We start from the raw sequence: 16,246 nt of genomic DNA, 5'->3' as shown, positions 1-16,246 counted from the left end.
TGTATCTAGTGTTCTACCTGCATGTGTCCCCGCAGGCCAGAAGAGGGCCCCAGATCTCATTATAGATGGCTGTGAGTCACCACGTGGTTGCTGGGAATTGAACCCAGGTCCTTTGGAAGAGCAGCCAGTGCTCTTAACCTCTGGGCCGTCTCTCTAGTTTGTTTGCTTGCTTGTTTTAAGTATACATGTTGCTGTCCCGTCACAATGAAAAGGAGGCAGAAGACAAACGGCTGGGCAGTGTCTGCCTCTTTGTGATTCTTACTTGAGCCTTAGAACATAGAGGACCCTCATCTCAGGGCCCGTGGAAGCAATGGGACACAAGCGCAGTGAGCAAGCCCATGTGCTTTGTTTGCAAAACATGTCTGCAGCCTGAACCAGAGCCAAGGCAAGAGCATTCTGGGCCTGCCTAGCTTCTGCACCATGACACAGAAGTCCCCATTAAAACCTGGAGGGACTGAAGGACGTGAGGAACTTCATGTGGGAAACTGTCAAAATCTGCAAGGAGCACAGGGCCTGTGACACCTGTTCCAGGCCCATCTCTTCCCAAACACGGAGATAGGACACTCGAGGACAAGTTAAAGAAGCCTCCCTTCTCCCAAGACTCCCAGACTAACTTCACATGGGAGCAGACTCTTCAGGTCAGCCTTTGGCAAAGCAGGGACCGACTGCTCCACAGCAAGGGCTGCGAACAGAGCAGAGAACTGGAGATAAGAACAGGGGAGGTTGTATCCACCTAGTGGAGTCCATTGGGGCCTCCTGGAGGAGGCGGGGTTTATCCTATGGCTAGCAGTCACTGGTTGAGCAGTAGACGGACACACCACCAAGGCAGCAAGGAGAGACAGCAGAAGGGTTTCAGGCGGCCCAAGCAGAGAAGTGAGGGCTCTGTGTAATCCAAGCTGCAGTGGACCTGAGGCTCTGTGAGCTCGGTGAGCTCAGGGATAGGTTCTGGGACGCTCACTTGTGGAGGGAGGAGATCTGGGGGCACGAGGAGGCTTGCAGTCTCAAGTGCTTCAGGCAGGGTGAATGACAACCTCCCTCCCCACTGCCCCAAGCACAGTGTTGGCCCTGATGGGAAGTGGTTGGAGAAGCTGTCTCAAGGGAGCCATCGCTAGCACACTTAATGTCACCAGAGCTTTGGATCTCTTCAAAAGAAGTTATGCATGCTTATTTTTATGTAAAATCTCCGTGTTCAAAGAATGCCTTCCATCAAAGCAGGACTGCCCTTGGAGGCCTCCAGTGAGTGACACTTGGTTTGAGAGCCCAGGAGGCATCTATTAAGAGGGTCTCCACATCTTACACAATTCTGAAGAGAAAACAGAATTAAGAATGTTTCTTATCTGGACAGTAGTGGTCCACGCCTTTCATCCCAGCACTCAGGAGGCAGAGAGGTGGATCTCTGTGAGTTTAAGGACAGGCTCCAAAGCTACAAAGAAACCCTGTCTTGAAAAACCATAAATAAATAAATAAATAAATAAATAAATAAATAGTTTCTTAGGCTGACTGGTGGTGGCATCTGCCTTTAATTCCATTACTCTGGAGGCAGAGGCAGATTGATCTCTGAGTTGGAGGCCAGCCTGATCTATAGAGGAAGTTCCCGGACAGCCAAGGCTACACAGAGAAATGTCTGGGCGTGACGGGCTTTGTGATTCTCACCATCGTTGGAGGCGTTTGCACCAGAAATCAGTTTTTCCAAGTGGCAGCCGCCACTTCCCATCTGTGGCCAGCCAGGGCTGTCAGTGGAGCTGTGGCAGAGAAGGACAGTGAGAGCGTCTGCAGGAGGCCAAGAGGCAGCTGGAGCAGCCGGACCCAGACAGCAAGACCTCCCCGGCAAATGCCTCTCCTAACAAAGGATGCAGGAGGGATTGCATGGAACACCGTGCTCAGTAACAGACCCCGCCTTTAAAGATGTCCCAAGAAACCCCAGTGGCAACTTAATAGTAAAATATGATAATTCTCCGCTTTCCAATTTATCTGGGTATGTTCAGTCTTGCAGATTAAATTTCACACCTGCTAACGACTGTTCTCTATCTCTCCTTTCCACTTTGGTTTAAATGTTGCTTCGTTATGAATTAATAATATTTATGCCATATGCTGAGTTGAACCAAGTGCCCTTCCCAGGATTGCTTGGAAGCAGACATATTCCCAGCACGGTGCACGCTTCATTCAAGGTTCCCACGCAGATGCCCAAAGTGGAGCCTGCCTTTCATATCTACTCCCCACTCTTGTTTCTCTCCACATCCCTTCAAGAGAGCTCGAAGGGGAGAAAATAATACCCGGTCCGCTTGGGTTTATTTTTGGTGTCCATCTCTCAGAACTTGCAGCATAGATCAGCAGTTTTCAGAGCAAATTATGCTAATGCCCGCCCAGCCGTCTTCTGCTCATTTCCTCTCTAAGAATGAGAAATAAGGAACTGTCACTCTCTTGTCTGGGCTCCACCAGCCTCCACTGTGGTTTCCTCAGGAGCCAAGTAGCACATATCAGCGCTGCGAATTGAGCTTCTCTTCTTATTTATTTATTTTTTAATTTCATTTTATAATAATTGCCAGGGTGTGGCAGCTTCTCTTTCTCCAGAAAATAAAACCTGTCTAATTGATTATTCAGCTTGGCAGCCTTCCTTTGAGAGAAACGTATCCGTATGAGGCTGCTGTCGATGGATCACTCGTTGGGGCGGGGAGACATCAGATGTAATTCATGGAGGACACTTTTCCATAGTGCCCTGGATGCAGCAGGGACTCAGCAGTTGGCTGCAGCCAGGCTTGTTGCTGGGAAGCCGCAGCTCCTGCACGCTGAGACTTTGAAATCCCTGGCCATCGCTCCCTCAGCTTCTGATCCCAGGCCTCCTCTTGAATTAAAAGACACATTTCCCCCTCTTTCTCTCCCTTTCACTTCCTTTTTATTGTATGGAGATATTAATATGCTTCCTAATGGATAGATAGCATGGAGAAGCATGACATGTTAGAATGTTCTAGAATACAAGTACAAGGAGCAAGATTTCCCTTTGTCATTAGCTCCTTAGTGACTTTGAAACTGTCCCTTCCCAGAAATCTTGTGGGATTCTCCTCCACAGCCTTGAAAACCACAGATGTTTTAAACCACAAGCACCTCTTCTGCTCCCAAATGCATAGTTATTTGCCCCTCCCCCTTTTTAAAATAAATCTGGGTCCTTCACCTTTTACCTCATAGAAACCTCTCCATGGGGGGGGGGAAGAAAAACCGCTCCTTTTTGTCACAAAGAAGAATGAACATAAAAGAAATTCTATAAATAGGATTTTGTGGAGTGTAGGAGTTGGTCCCTAAATTTCCCATGAGACGTAGGCAGTTAGAGGAAATGGGACGATCTTTTCAAAGCTTCCTACACACTCAGGTTCCTAATGAACTCGAATGATTTGTGATTCTCTCCCATCATATGTACTCAGATTCCTTCCATTCTGAAAAAAAGAAAAAACAAGAAATACAGGAAAATCGTCACTTTCAGCTGGCTCTGCATAACTAGGCAAGGCTTTGATTGTCATTGGTCACCGCGGAGGTCACTACCAGGGCCTTTTCTGGTTGGTAGCCAGACAAACAGGAAGAACTTCTATGGCATGCTCAAAGACATGCAGCAAAGCCAAGGTTCCAGCCCTTCTCTCCTTTTCTAGAACATTTCTATCTTCTCACACACCCTATGTCTCAGCACGCTCTTCCAAGACAGAATTTACCCTTCCGTCCCTGCACTGGACTAGCTTGCCCCAGGGCATGATGGGAGACTGTGCTCCGTGGCTGGAGCTACCTGGCCATCTCACCCCTTCTCCTGCACACAACGCTCTGAGAGCTGTGTCACCTGCCACCGGGCCTGAATACTGCTGCACACCATGCAGAAGATGCGTTCTGTATCCCGTGGCTAGATGGATGAGAAGCCTCACTCTGAAGACTTGATGTTAGCCTCCATTTGAGTCCATTCAGAATGTCTGGCAGCCAAAGGACAAGCCCAGAAGATGCTCCCTTCATGAGACCCTGCTTATCTCCCAGAAGCCTCCGGTCCCAAAGCTTCCCAGCAGGTGTCCAGCCCTTCGGTCACTAGACCACGATTTTGTATCTTGAGCCTAGGTTCTTCCTGGGACCCTGGGCTGGCCATCCTCCCCACAGCTCCTGTACCCTCTGCTGTCTCCAAGGGAGGAGGGATACAGATCTGACCTGTGTGACCTTGGGCAAGTCCTAACCCTGAAATGGGACTGGGGACCCCTCCCTCACACACATGTGCTTACAAGGACTCTGAGACCTCAGGAAGGAAAGGACCTTGCATACAGATGGTGCTCAAGAAAACCTACAGAACCCAAATCTCTTTAAGTATTTTCCGTTGGCAGGGGTGGTCCTCTGCTCTGACTGTAGTACTGCTGGGGAGCATGGGTTACCTTGGAAAGGGGATAAACGAAGAATTCTCCCTGGTAAATATGGCTTCTGTTAAAGGTCTGACACGTCTATTTTCTTCCTGTCAGGGAAAAAAAAAGAACAATAGCTCTATACCAGTGGTCAGTTAGTTTCCGTGTTTACCCTTCATTAACCCATGGAGCAAGCCAGGCAGCTTCCAGGAGCAGGTAGTCCTGAGAACACTGGTGTGACCGTCAGGAAAGGCCCTGGGCTTTTCTTAATGGAGCTTTGGAAATCAGCAGCCTACTCAACAGCATGACTAAAGAGACTAGAGCAGCGTCCCTAGCAGAACCCAATAGACATGGCCATCTCTGTGACGGGTGACATGAAAAGCCCACCGTCCGCTGACATGTTTTCCTCAGACTCAGTAACTACGCGCTGACAGGCTTTGAAGTCTGCCATGGCGCCTTGTGATTGAAATATGGAACAGGACGTGAATTGTTGGTCTGGAAAATGCAGACGTGTGGGAAGAAGGAGTGGAAGCTAGCAAGTGCGCCAGGTCAGAGGCGCAACGGCCCCATCCAGGCACCACGCTGGCATACCCACAGCCAGGCACCGCACTGGCACACCCACAGCCAGTCACCGCGCTGGCATACCCACAGCCAGGCACCACGCTGGCATGGCACACTCTCAGCCAGTCACCGCGCTGGCGCACCCGCAGCCAGGCACTGCGCTGGCATACCCACAGACAGGCACCACGCTGGCATGGCACACTCTCAGCCAGTCACCGCGCTGGCGCACCCGCAGCCAGTCACCGCGCTGGCACACCCACAGCCAGGCACCACGCTGGCATGGCACACTCTCAGCCAGTCACCGCGCTGGCGCACCCGCAGCCAGGCACCACGCTGGCATGGCACACTCTCAGTCAGGCACTGCGCTGGCGCACTCACAGCCACTGGCTAAGGAATGGGTCTGGATCTGGATAGGGTCCTGTCTGGTGCCCGTGGAGCTGTTCACACAAGGGACAATGATAAACGGGCAGTCGAGAAGTACTTTCCCGGGAGCACAGAGGTGACGCATTAGAACTATCTAAAAGTGTTGCGTGCAGCTCGGACACCCCGACAGCTGGGCCAGAGCCCAGCCTTCAGGATTCCGAGGCAAATCCCACCTCCCAGAGCGATCATGTCCAGAGGGGAGGTGGACAAGCCAGTGGCTGCCCTAGGCTGTCTCCACCTGGGTTTCGTTACCTCAGTGGGCAATGAAAGCTTGGTCTTGTGGCCTGAGAGAGGGAACTGGGGAGCAAGATGACATGAGACTGACATGTGTCACCAGGCATCACACAGGTCCCCACAGACACCGCCTCAGCAGCCATATGGGCAGGTGTTACCTCCACCTTAGAGATCGGGAAACAGAGATGTGTAGATGAGTTTAAGAAAACTACCCACAATCTAGATGCTGTTCACCCGCCCATTCTCGGTGGAGGGCGGGGCTCCAGACACTACCTCTGTGGCTTAGATGGGCGCACTGGGCGTACCGCAGCATCCAACTTAAATCTCATTCTTCTGACTCCCCACGCCTGAGCAGAAGGAGCATCAGAAGCATCTGCCCTCCCCCTGGCTCCGGATGACCAGGAACGAGCATGCAGCGCGGTGCCTGCCGGAGGGCTCTCCAGGGATGGGGGCCCAGCCTGTGCTCTCCCCTGTGTGTCTGGGCCCGCGGGTGGCTGATGCCGGGCTTGTGTAAAACCGCCAGGGTGACAAAGAGAGGTGATGTGCAGCCTCTTGTCTTCATATTTGGCCTCAAGGACTCATCTGGTGAGGTCTGGGAGGAACGGCTCCCACACGGCAGTGATGATGTGAGCCTCTTCATTGCCAGGGCATAAGAACATGACGAGCAGCTACCTGCACCGACAGGAGAGGGCAGGGCTTGCACCCTGAGATAGCCAGTAAGAAGATGAGCGCACATAAGGGAGAGTGTGTCTTAACTGTGGAGTTCCTGGGGCTGGGCTGGGGTTCAGCTGGTAGAATGCATGGACGAGGCTCTGGGCTCCATCCCAGGACCACAAAAAAAAAAAAAAAAAAAAAAAAGCAGGTGTAACCGGGTGGTGGTGGTGGCAGCGGTGGCGCACGCCTTTAATCTCAGCACTCGGGAGGCAGAGGCAGGCAGATCTCTATGAGTTCAAGATCAGCCTGGTGTACAGAGCGAGTTCCAGGACAGCCTCCAAAACAATACAGAGAACCCCTGTCTTGAAAAAAAAAAAAAAGGTGTAGTGGTACACACCTGTAATCCCAGCACTTGGGAGGCAGAGGCAGGAGTGACTTTCAGACCACCCTGGGCTATATGAGCCCCTATTGCAATAATAACAATGATAGCAGTAATAATATGATAATACAGAGAAAGAAGAGACAGCCTTGCCCCCTTTGGGAGTGGGCAGGGTTTTCGAGGTACAGCCAGCACAAGGAAAAGACTAGAGTCAACAGGCCAGAAAGGGAGGTGGCTTGCCCAAGTTCTCAGTGGCAGAGCCAGGATCTGGCTCCAGAATGGCTGTCTCCACAGCCTAGCTCTCAACGGGCCATTCATTGGCTCCCAACTAAAGCCACAGTCTCCACCCCCAGTTCCCACTTGAAACCTTTCCCCCTGCTCCTCTAGTGAGCTCCGAGAGTTCCTGGGAGAAAAACATGGCCGGAGCATAGACACGTTCTTCGTGAGCAGCTCCAGTGGCTTACACAGCAGAAGCTGACTTGCTGTCTGGAGGCCAGTGCTGAAGCCCTGGCAGAGAGGCGGCTACCAAGGGCTCGCTCTGGGCTTGTTGCAGCTGCTTTCTCTGTGGTGTGGAGCAGGGAAGCAGGCAAGCCCTCCTCCCCTCAGGGTCTTCCTACAAGGACACTAATTGATCTGCCAGGGCCCCACCCTCGTGACCTCTTTAAGCTCCAAAGACCCCACCAGTGGGGCTCATTGGGGCACAAAATTCAGTCTCCACGGGCTTGAAGGAAAGAGAGCCGGAAGCTCCCACAGTAGAGTAACACACTGTCTCCCTGTCGTGGCAGGAACTGTAAGCTGAGTAGCAGCAGCCTGTCCATGGCCGCAGTGGATATCCTCTACATCGACATCACAAGGAGATGGAACTCCGTGACCCTGGACCAGCGGGACTCAGGTACTGACGGCCGGCGGCCTCCCATCCCTCGGGGCCCTGGCCTGACAGGAGGGGGGAAGGGTCCGTGTGTCTTCGATCCTTTCATATTACGGAGGGGAGAAGGAAGATGAATTGAGGCCTGAGGCACCATCTGCTACCAAGGCTAAACAGCCCCTCCCCAGATGCCTCTCCCACCATTAGCTTCCTTCTTCCTGTTCTCTTCTTTCTTTCTTTTTTTTTTTTTATTTACTTTGCTTAAGGCTTTGACTCCGTCACTGCTGGAGGTAGACTGCTGTTCATTTATTCGTTTGCGGCCATGCATATATTTGCTGAGCACACAGTGGCTAGGCCTTGGGTAGACTAGAGAGCTTGGCTCTTGCCTGGAAGGAATGCTGTGGAGTTGAGACACGCGAAAAATGATGCTAACATAGCGGGAATGGGGTGGACTAGGATGGGGGTGTTCCTTCTCCCAGGAGGACACCGAAGACCTCTCAAGGAAGAGCCCATTGGATGGATCCCAGCAGGAGCACATGGAAAAGACCATTAAGGCCCGCTAACCCTACTAGCTCCAACAGAGAAGAGCACCATGGACAAGGGCATGAGATTGTGGTGAACTTTAAATGCCACACCAAAGACGTTAACTACGGCGCCCATGCTTTGCTCTTTCTTTGTGTTTTTCATTCTTCTGCTAGGATAATTTACCTTTGAGTGGATGACTTTCCCATCTCTGTCCTCTGAGCAGTCTAGTAACCATTACCAACATTTGTACAACTTGTCACAAAACTGCAAAGATTCTCTCATTAAGTGTCCCCGTGACCCAGCACACAGGTGTCAGGAGCCTCATTTCACAGCCAGTGAACAGCTCTAGCGACTGAGGTTGAGAAGTGGCCATGATCCAGGTACACACTGGCACCATCTCCCATGTCCTCTACTGTGTTGTCACCCCCAACTCAGACACACAGAGGCCACCCCTGCTGCACTGGTGTCTTGGTTCCCTGAGTGGGTGGAGAGGACGTGAAGTCAGAAGCAGAGATCTAGATGAGAAGTGGCTATGCCATCTCTTGCCAGCATCAGCCCCAAAGCCCTGCTGTCTCGTACTCTGGGGCCTCTCGTGTGTGTGTGTGTGTGTGTGTGTGTGTGTGTGTGTGTGTGTGTGTGTGTATGTGTGTGTTCTCCGGATGGCCCTGAGAGCTCATACTTCAGTGGCTACTAGTGCCTTTGGGGTCACTACCAACCACTGAAGGAGGTTAGCCTTGTTAGTGGATTCTTTCCAGTCTTACTGCTTGGGGAGACTCAGGAGCAACTATGCGATCACTGGTGTCCACTGGAGCAAATCTGCCCCTTCCCAGTTGTAGGCTAGAAATGCCAACCACAAGGACGCAGCCAGCCCATCCTGCAAAGTACTGACACTCAGAATCATCTGAGGTTAGCTTTGTGTTTGGTAGTGATGCCGCCTGATACCACTTGCTCTCTATGGCAAGCACTACCACTCGCTTTACATGGATGACACTGACTATGATCCCAGAGATGGGCCTGACTGTGTCCATTGTACAGAGGAGGAAACTGAGTCTCAGAGGCATAAATGGTAGACTAATACTCAACCATCAGCCCACCCGGCTTCCTGCCTGGGCCACTTCCTCCTACTGATTGTTGGGCAGTGATAAGATGCTGATCGGCTTGCTGCTCTGCTCATTTCAAAAGCAAAAGCAGCCATTGAGTCAGCAAGGTGAGAGTAGGACTTCAGCTGGCAGCGCCCCCCCCCCTGCCTCCCCGCCCCGAGAGCAGGAGGGCACACCGCAGGACACGTAGTCAGGACCAAGTGAGCCCATGTGACAGCTGACATCCTCAGAAAGGGAAGAAGTGCTCTGTCCACGAGCTGAACGCCACAGCGTGTCATCGAAGGATCCTGTGGAAGGGGCCAGATGAGTGGGTGGGGGTGGCGATGGAATTATTAAATATTGAAATTGATCAGGAGTCACAGCGGGAAGCTATTCATCATGTTCTATTGCTTCCAACCAGGGTTACCATCTGGCCCATTGTTCATCCCGAATAGCTTTGCGTGTTTTGTTTGCTCCTAAAATCACTCCCTGTAAGCAGAATCCACAGGGGCGGGGAGGGAGTTGTCCACAATATCAGCTCTGCAAAGAGTTTCTGCGGTCCATCAGGGTCTCTCTACTTTGCTGACCAAGCCAAGAAAGTGAGAAATCGCTTATATTTACCACAAGTGAAGCTGGGGCTGGGATCCCCAGACCTCTGCACCTGTCTGTGCCTGAAGGTGTAGAGCAGTAACTGCAGGCCATGAGGGACATTTAGAGACGCTTCACCCCGTGCTTATCGCCATTTATTCTCGTGGCTTTGATGAGCGAGATCACACCTGTTTTTGCAGGTGAGGACCCTGAGGTTCCAAGAGCAAAAGGGACTTGTTTACAGCCTCACAGCTAAGATTTGAACTCAGGCCTCAGCTGTCTGTCCCCTGTACACCTGGGGAGGGCCTTGGCTTGTGTGGGAGGACTCAGGTGGTACAGACAGGGAGGTGTGCTCACAATGACATTATGTGTTTCCAAGAGCTGGGGAGAGGATCATGAAGACCTCACGACAGAGAAATGATGGTTAATTAAGATGGTGGATATGCTAATTACCGGATGTGATGTCACGTGTGCGTACATGAACTAAACATTACGCTGTGTTCCACAAATACATGTAAATACTATATATCAAGATCATTTTCTTTCAAAAAGTCACTTTGCCCAACACAGAACCCATAGAGGACGGGACACACACACACACACACACACACACACACACACACACATGCCTGGTGCCTGAGAGTGTGAGAACACAGGCAGCCTGTGTTTGGGGACTTTTCTACTGATGTGGAGGAGAAGTTAGAGCCAGAAGCATGGGCTAAGAAAAAGCCAAAAGCAGTGAGAGAAAGCACTCATGCCAGACACAATAACCCCCAAGCCGTCCTCCCCAGCAGCCTTGTTTCCTTCGGGCCTTGTGCGTGTGGAAGTGGCCTCAGCGGCGCCCGTGGACACTGAGTCACTTTCACTGTGCCTGTTCCCGACCTGCTCTGCCCCAGCCTCTGTAACGGGCAGCGGCACCTGTGTGTAACAGGCAGAGGCACCTGTGTGCAGGTGTGTTGGTGTCTGGGGGAGGGGCACGTGACAGGATAACTTCAGCTGTCATTCTTTAGGTAGCATCCTCCTAGATTTTCAAAATGGGGCAGGTGTCCGCCATCTCCTCCTCCCCAGCACCGGGATTACCAGAGTGCGCACCACACCTGTGAGGGGCTTTGTTTGTTTGCGATCAGGCTTGCAAAGCAAGCATTGTACCATCTAAGCTCTCACTCCGGCCCTGTAATTAGGTACTTTTAGTAATGGGATGAGCTCCTAGAAGACTTGACCCTAAACAAAAGCTAGACCTCCGCAGCAACAGTGTGGCTCCCCACGTTGGCCTGTTCCCCCTCCCACACCAAGCAGACCTGTCTGTACCCTGGATAATCTCTCGGAAAGCCAAACCTGCTCACAAGCATCAAGCTTGGAGAAACTTAGCAAATGTTCTCTAGCACACCAGTGTAACTGTCATTTTCACCTCCAAATTAAGGATTTTCATTCCCGTCCTTAGAATTTCCAGCAGAACACAAAAGTCTAAATGAGGGTGTTCTCAGCAAAACTGGAATGCCACAGCCCCCTCCTGCGCTGGAACCAAATGAGGAAACCAATCTGTGGGCAGAGATGCAGTGATCTCAGTACATCGAACTCTCACAACTTCTTATCACTCTCTGCTCCTTCCAGAGTCAGCGCCCATATCAGTGGGAGAGATGAGGACAGCATCCTGACCAGGCAATGAACTGTCCTTGTCACAGGTGCCACAGTCACCTGCGTGCGGCACTTGGTCCCAACAACAGGTCTCATACAGTCCAACACTTGGGGGCTCTGAACGGTCTATTTGCAGCTAGGCATTTTCCTGTTTGAGAAGGAAGCTATGCCAGACCCAGCAGCACACACCTGAAATCCCAGCACTAGAGACGCCATGCTGGCAGGGAGCTAGTCTGCACTCTCCAGGACCCAGCCTCGATAAAAATGTAAAACCATAAACAAGCAAAGGGGAGCATTCATTAAAGGTCCTTCCCAGGACTCAGAGGGAAATCTAAGAATGCATACTTTCGTATCTGACTGCGCTAGGGACCATTCCACCAAACAAATGCTTTTTCATTTCTGTTCTGAGCCCTGAGCTACTTGTCCCTCCTCAGGCAGCCCTGGCTGTGAGTGGCTATCTCTTTCCTTGGTTAGATTTATTTATCGTATTTTACGTGTATGAGTGTTTGTCTGTGTAAATATATGTACACCATGTGTGTGCCTCGTTTCTACAGAGTTAAGAAGAGGGAGTTAGAGCCCCTGAGACAGGAGAGAGTTACAGATGATGGTGAACCACCGTGTGGGTGCTGGGTACCAAGCCCAGGCCCTCCGGAAGAGCAGCCAGTGCTCTCATTCTCTGAGCATCTCTTTCAGTCCTTGAGCGACACTGGACTCTAATTCAGACAAGTGGGGGATCTACCCTAGGTTTGATAACTTGCCAGCTAGGTGGTCTGGAACAAGCTTCCTGACTTCCTCCAAGGCCCCCTGCCCATCATCTGCGATGTGAACATGATCCTGGTGTCTGCCTCCAGAGCTGGTGGGGAGTGAGGCTGCCAGTGGGATCTACTGCTGTGTTCAGAAGACTAACTGCTGCGGTAGTGATCTGGCATGGCTCTCCGGACCCTTTGCAAGGCAGCGGCTCCTTTCATGTCTCTGTGGGTGCTGGGGGTAGACAGGAAGAAAGATTTCCACAGGGGCTGCTCAGAAGGGTGGGAACAGCTGCAACGGGCTTTTTTAGTCCAGGCCTGTCACTACGTTCAGCTCAGACAGGGGAGTCATGAACTGGCCGGGCTCCCTGCGTGGGACACTGTGTCACCAGCTCCTTCTGAATCGTCTTTCAGCTAGGAGCTACCACCAGCTTCTTGCGGTGGCGGTCTAGCAGAGTGCCAGCCACCTCAGGGCTCTTCACTAGGGCCCTTGCCTCTCCCAGATACCCCCCACTCCCGTCACGGCCAAAGCCAGGGCCCACCTCCTGAAAGAACTCTGCAGTCCCAGGTTGGGCTGGAACCCACTCATCTGCTCCTCTCACAGCCAGTGCTATAGGCACGGAGCCTTCATGCAGCGCCTGCCATCAGGTTAAACCAACCAGCCGCTGCGGGCTTCTCCTGTCCTGCAGAAGCTGTGGCTGTGCCTGGTGCCTGGTTGATGCTCTACACACAGACTGGACTAGACCCTGCCAGTCGGCCCATCCTGTGGGTGTCTGCAGCTCCCTGCCGTCTCTCACCAAATTTCCTCAGTTGACTTATGCAAATAATGTGACGCGTGTACTTTCTTCAGCTGGAACACGTTCCTACTGAAACGTGTTTAGTTGATGATGTACTGAAATATTTAAAAGTATTTTTACTTGGCATGCTTGCAAGACCTCCCTTATGAATATACATGGCTGCCCGCACCCCTAGGCCAGGACCATGCAGCGCCTCCTGGAGGTGTCCTGGGATCATCCACTTTCTTCAGCTTTGAAGCTATCCCAAAGTCAGAAAACTTCTGGGTCTCTCTGGATGGAAGCCCTACACACTTACAAAACAGTCTAATTAGTTTTCATAAAAGCATGTGGGTCGGGAGAATACCAGCTGTCTTCCCTGGCCCAGAGGTAGGTCCTCAAGGCCTTCAGGACACAAGCTGCACTGTGAGGTGCCCTCGCCTCACCTTGGGGTGCCACTCTGTGATAAGTGCTGTGACCCACTCTCTGGCCTTCCTGATCCCGTCACCTAGGCATCTGCGCGCCAGAGCTGGGCAGAAGGCTGGGCAGAACGGAGAAAGCCGGCTGCTTCCTGATCCCGTCACCTAGGCATCTGCGCGCCAGAGCTGGGCAGAAGGCTGGGCAGAAGGGAGAAAGCCGGCTGCTTCCTGATCCCGTCACCTAGGCATCTGCGCGCCAGAGCTGGGCAGAAGGCTGGGCAGAAGGGAGAAAGCCGGCTGCTTCCTGACGCCCCCCGTGCCTTGCACCTTCTGCTTTATGGCTCCCGTGTCTTGTGGGGACTGCCACAACGGCGTGTTCAGTGCCACAGCGGTGTCTTCAGGGTCACGGGGCAGGCTGGCAGTAAAGTCAGCTGCCACTGTTGGGGAGCTCTGAGGGGAGCCTCCCCTCTTCTGGGGCCTCAGCAGCCTCTAAGACCTTGGGGGCGGTATCGAGATTTATAAGGAGGCACACACCCCGCTCCAATGCGGCTCCTTTTTCCTGTTCTCAGCCAACCAGCATCCCCCCTGAGATGCGTGTGCTTTGTAGATGACAAGATGATTCCTAGCTGTCATCTAGGAACTCCCATTCCCAGAAGGCTCCATCTTATTCACAGTCCCATTTCCAAAGAAGGAAACTAAAGTTCCAAGAGATTGAGAGTGAAGAGACCACTCACGCAGGCCATGGAGCACAGAGATCACTCAAGCAGGCTTTCCAGGACTTCAAAGAAGCAGCCTCAGACTCTGGACGGCATGAGCACCATTCCAGCCCCTCTCCCCGCATTACCCCAGTGCAGAAGCAGAGACAGCAATGTCCCCTGTGACAGTCTGGTCTCTGGTCTTGGCACGGGGCAGTGGTGACAGTGACAGGCATGCTGCAACTCTGAGGGCTCCTTTCCAAGCAGCCCCTCAACTGTGGCTTGGCAGCCCCAGAGGAGCCAGCGGAATGTTTGCACTGGTGCTACTGTGACGAAATGCAGGGATTCCGTTTTTCCACTCAGTGCTGGAGAAGGAGGCCCAGACAGCTGAGGCGCCACCTCCACAGACACCCAGCTAATTTAATCACAGCAATTTTTCAGACCCCTAGGTCTCCTAACTGAAGCTTCTGCCACAGACCATGTCCTAACCTGACCACACATGACCAGCACAAATGCGTGCAAGCCACGGTTATCGAGCACCTAACATGAGCCAGGCTCTGCAAGCACAGGGCGGACAGCCGGGCTCCTTCCTCCCCAGTACACAGTCCCCGCTGCCATGGCGAGCGAGCAAGTACTGCTCCACTATGGGAAAGCCCATGCGCTGCTCTCTGTGTTGCGCTTTCCATGAGGTTATTAAAAATTATCCTATTGTTAATTCTTAATTTTCATTTTTACATTTCATGTACATGTGTATTTTGTCTACATGCATGTCTGTGTACCACTTGTGAGTGTGATCCCCATGGAGGCCAGAAGAGAGTATCAGATCCCCTAGAACTGGAGTTTAGATGGTGGTGAGATGCCATGTGATTGCTGGGAATTGAACCTGGGTCCTCTGAAAGAGCAGCCAGTGCTCTTAACCACTGAGCCATCTCTCCAGCCCACATTCTATGAGTTTTAACAAATGAATGAGGATCTGTAGATATCAGCCCTGCATTGCTAAAGCAAGCTTTACTGCCCCAAGCCTCTCTGTGTCTTATTTACGCCCCCCCCCACACACACACATTCCCAGTCTCGTGAGCTATTGACTCTGTGGCTTTTCCACGGTGCTGCTACTGCTGGGGTCATAGTATGCCCGGCCTTTTCAAACTGGTTCTTCTACCCAGCCATATATCTTTAAGATGCTCTGTGCCTTTTTATTCCTTTAAGATGCTCTATGCCTTTTTATTCCTTTAAGATGCTCTATGCCTTTTTATTCCTTGATAGGTCTTTTTTTTTTTTAATTTGAGACAGGGTTTCTCTGTAGCTTTGGAGGCTGTCCTAAACTCGCTCTTGTAGACCAGGCTAGTCTCAAACTCATAGAGATCTGCCTGCCTCTGCCTCCTGAGTGCTAGGATTAAAGGCGTGTGCCCGGTGATAGGTCATTTTTCTTATTCTTTGAATAACCATCCATTAAATGGGCGTAATCACAATTTGTGAACATATTCACCTTTTAAAGGGTATCTTGATTGTCTCTCAGTTTGGTAATGAGGAATGAATTAGCTATAAATATTCATGTGCAGGTTTTGTGTGGACATAAGTTTTTACATGGAGAAATGAATACCCATCAGTGTAGCTGTTGAACCATCTGGTTGTGATGATTAATTTTAGGCGTCAACCTGACTGGTCTAAGGAACGCCTCAGGAGCTGGTAAAGTATCCATGTGTCTGGGAGGTGTTTTCAGAGGAGACTAGCATGTGAGTCTGAGGATTGAGGGGGGAAGGTCTACCCTCAATGGGAGAGGGTGCCACCCAATAGCTGGGGACCCAGGAAGAACAAAATGGGAGAGAGGGGCTGGCTAGCAGGGTGACTCAGCAGGTAAAGTGGTGGCTGCCTGATGACCTGAACTCAACCCCAGGGACCCAAGTGGTGGAGAAAACCTACTCCTGCAAGTTGTCCTCTGACCTCCGCATCCACGTGATAGCACACATGTCTCCCTACACACACACACACACACACACACACACACACACACACACACACACACACAGAGTTAATTAACTGTAATTTTTTTTTTTTTTTGGCTTTTCGAGACAGGGTTTCGCTGTGGCTTTGGAGGCTGTCCTGGAACTCGCTTGGTAGACCAGGCTGGTCTCGAACTCACAGTGATCCGCCTGTCTCTGCCTCCCGAGTGCTGGGATTAAAGGCGTGCGCCACCAACGCCCGGCCTTAACTGTAATTTTTAAAGGCAGGGGAAACTCTCTCCCTTTGGCCTTTGGTTGTTATTCTCTTAGAAATCAGAGCTCCAGCCTTTCCTGGCTTTTGAACTCCTGGCC

At 51.7% G+C, this 16,246-nt stretch overlaps 1 protein-coding gene across 5 annotated transcripts in view; it reads left to right on the top strand.

Annotated features, from left to right (window-relative positions):
* Ttll11 (tubulin tyrosine ligase like 11) overlaps positions 1-16,246 on the top strand; it is a 244,964-nt gene that overhangs the window by 201,941 nt on the left and 26,777 nt on the right. For all 5 annotated transcript variants that reach the window (XR_005873187.1, XM_040735695.1, XM_021234061.2 and 2 more), the window contains one exon: positions 7,395-7,501. Coding sequence is in view for 4 of the 5 variants with exons in the window: in XM_040735695.1 (XP_040591629.1) it covers positions 7,395-7,501 (107 nt within the window). In the remaining variant the exon portion in view is untranslated. The remainder of the gene's footprint in view (positions 1-7,394; positions 7,502-16,246) is intronic.

Source organism: Mesocricetus auratus, unplaced genomic scaffold, assembly GCF_017639785.1.
Source record: "Mesocricetus auratus isolate SY011 unplaced genomic scaffold, BCM_Maur_2.0 Super-Scaffold_100047, whole genome shotgun sequence".
Classification (NCBI taxonomy): Eukaryota; Metazoa; Chordata; class Mammalia; order Rodentia; family Cricetidae; genus Mesocricetus; species Mesocricetus auratus.
The sequence above is the reverse complement of the archived record's forward strand: the minus strand, read 5'-3'. Positions and strand labels throughout refer to the sequence as shown.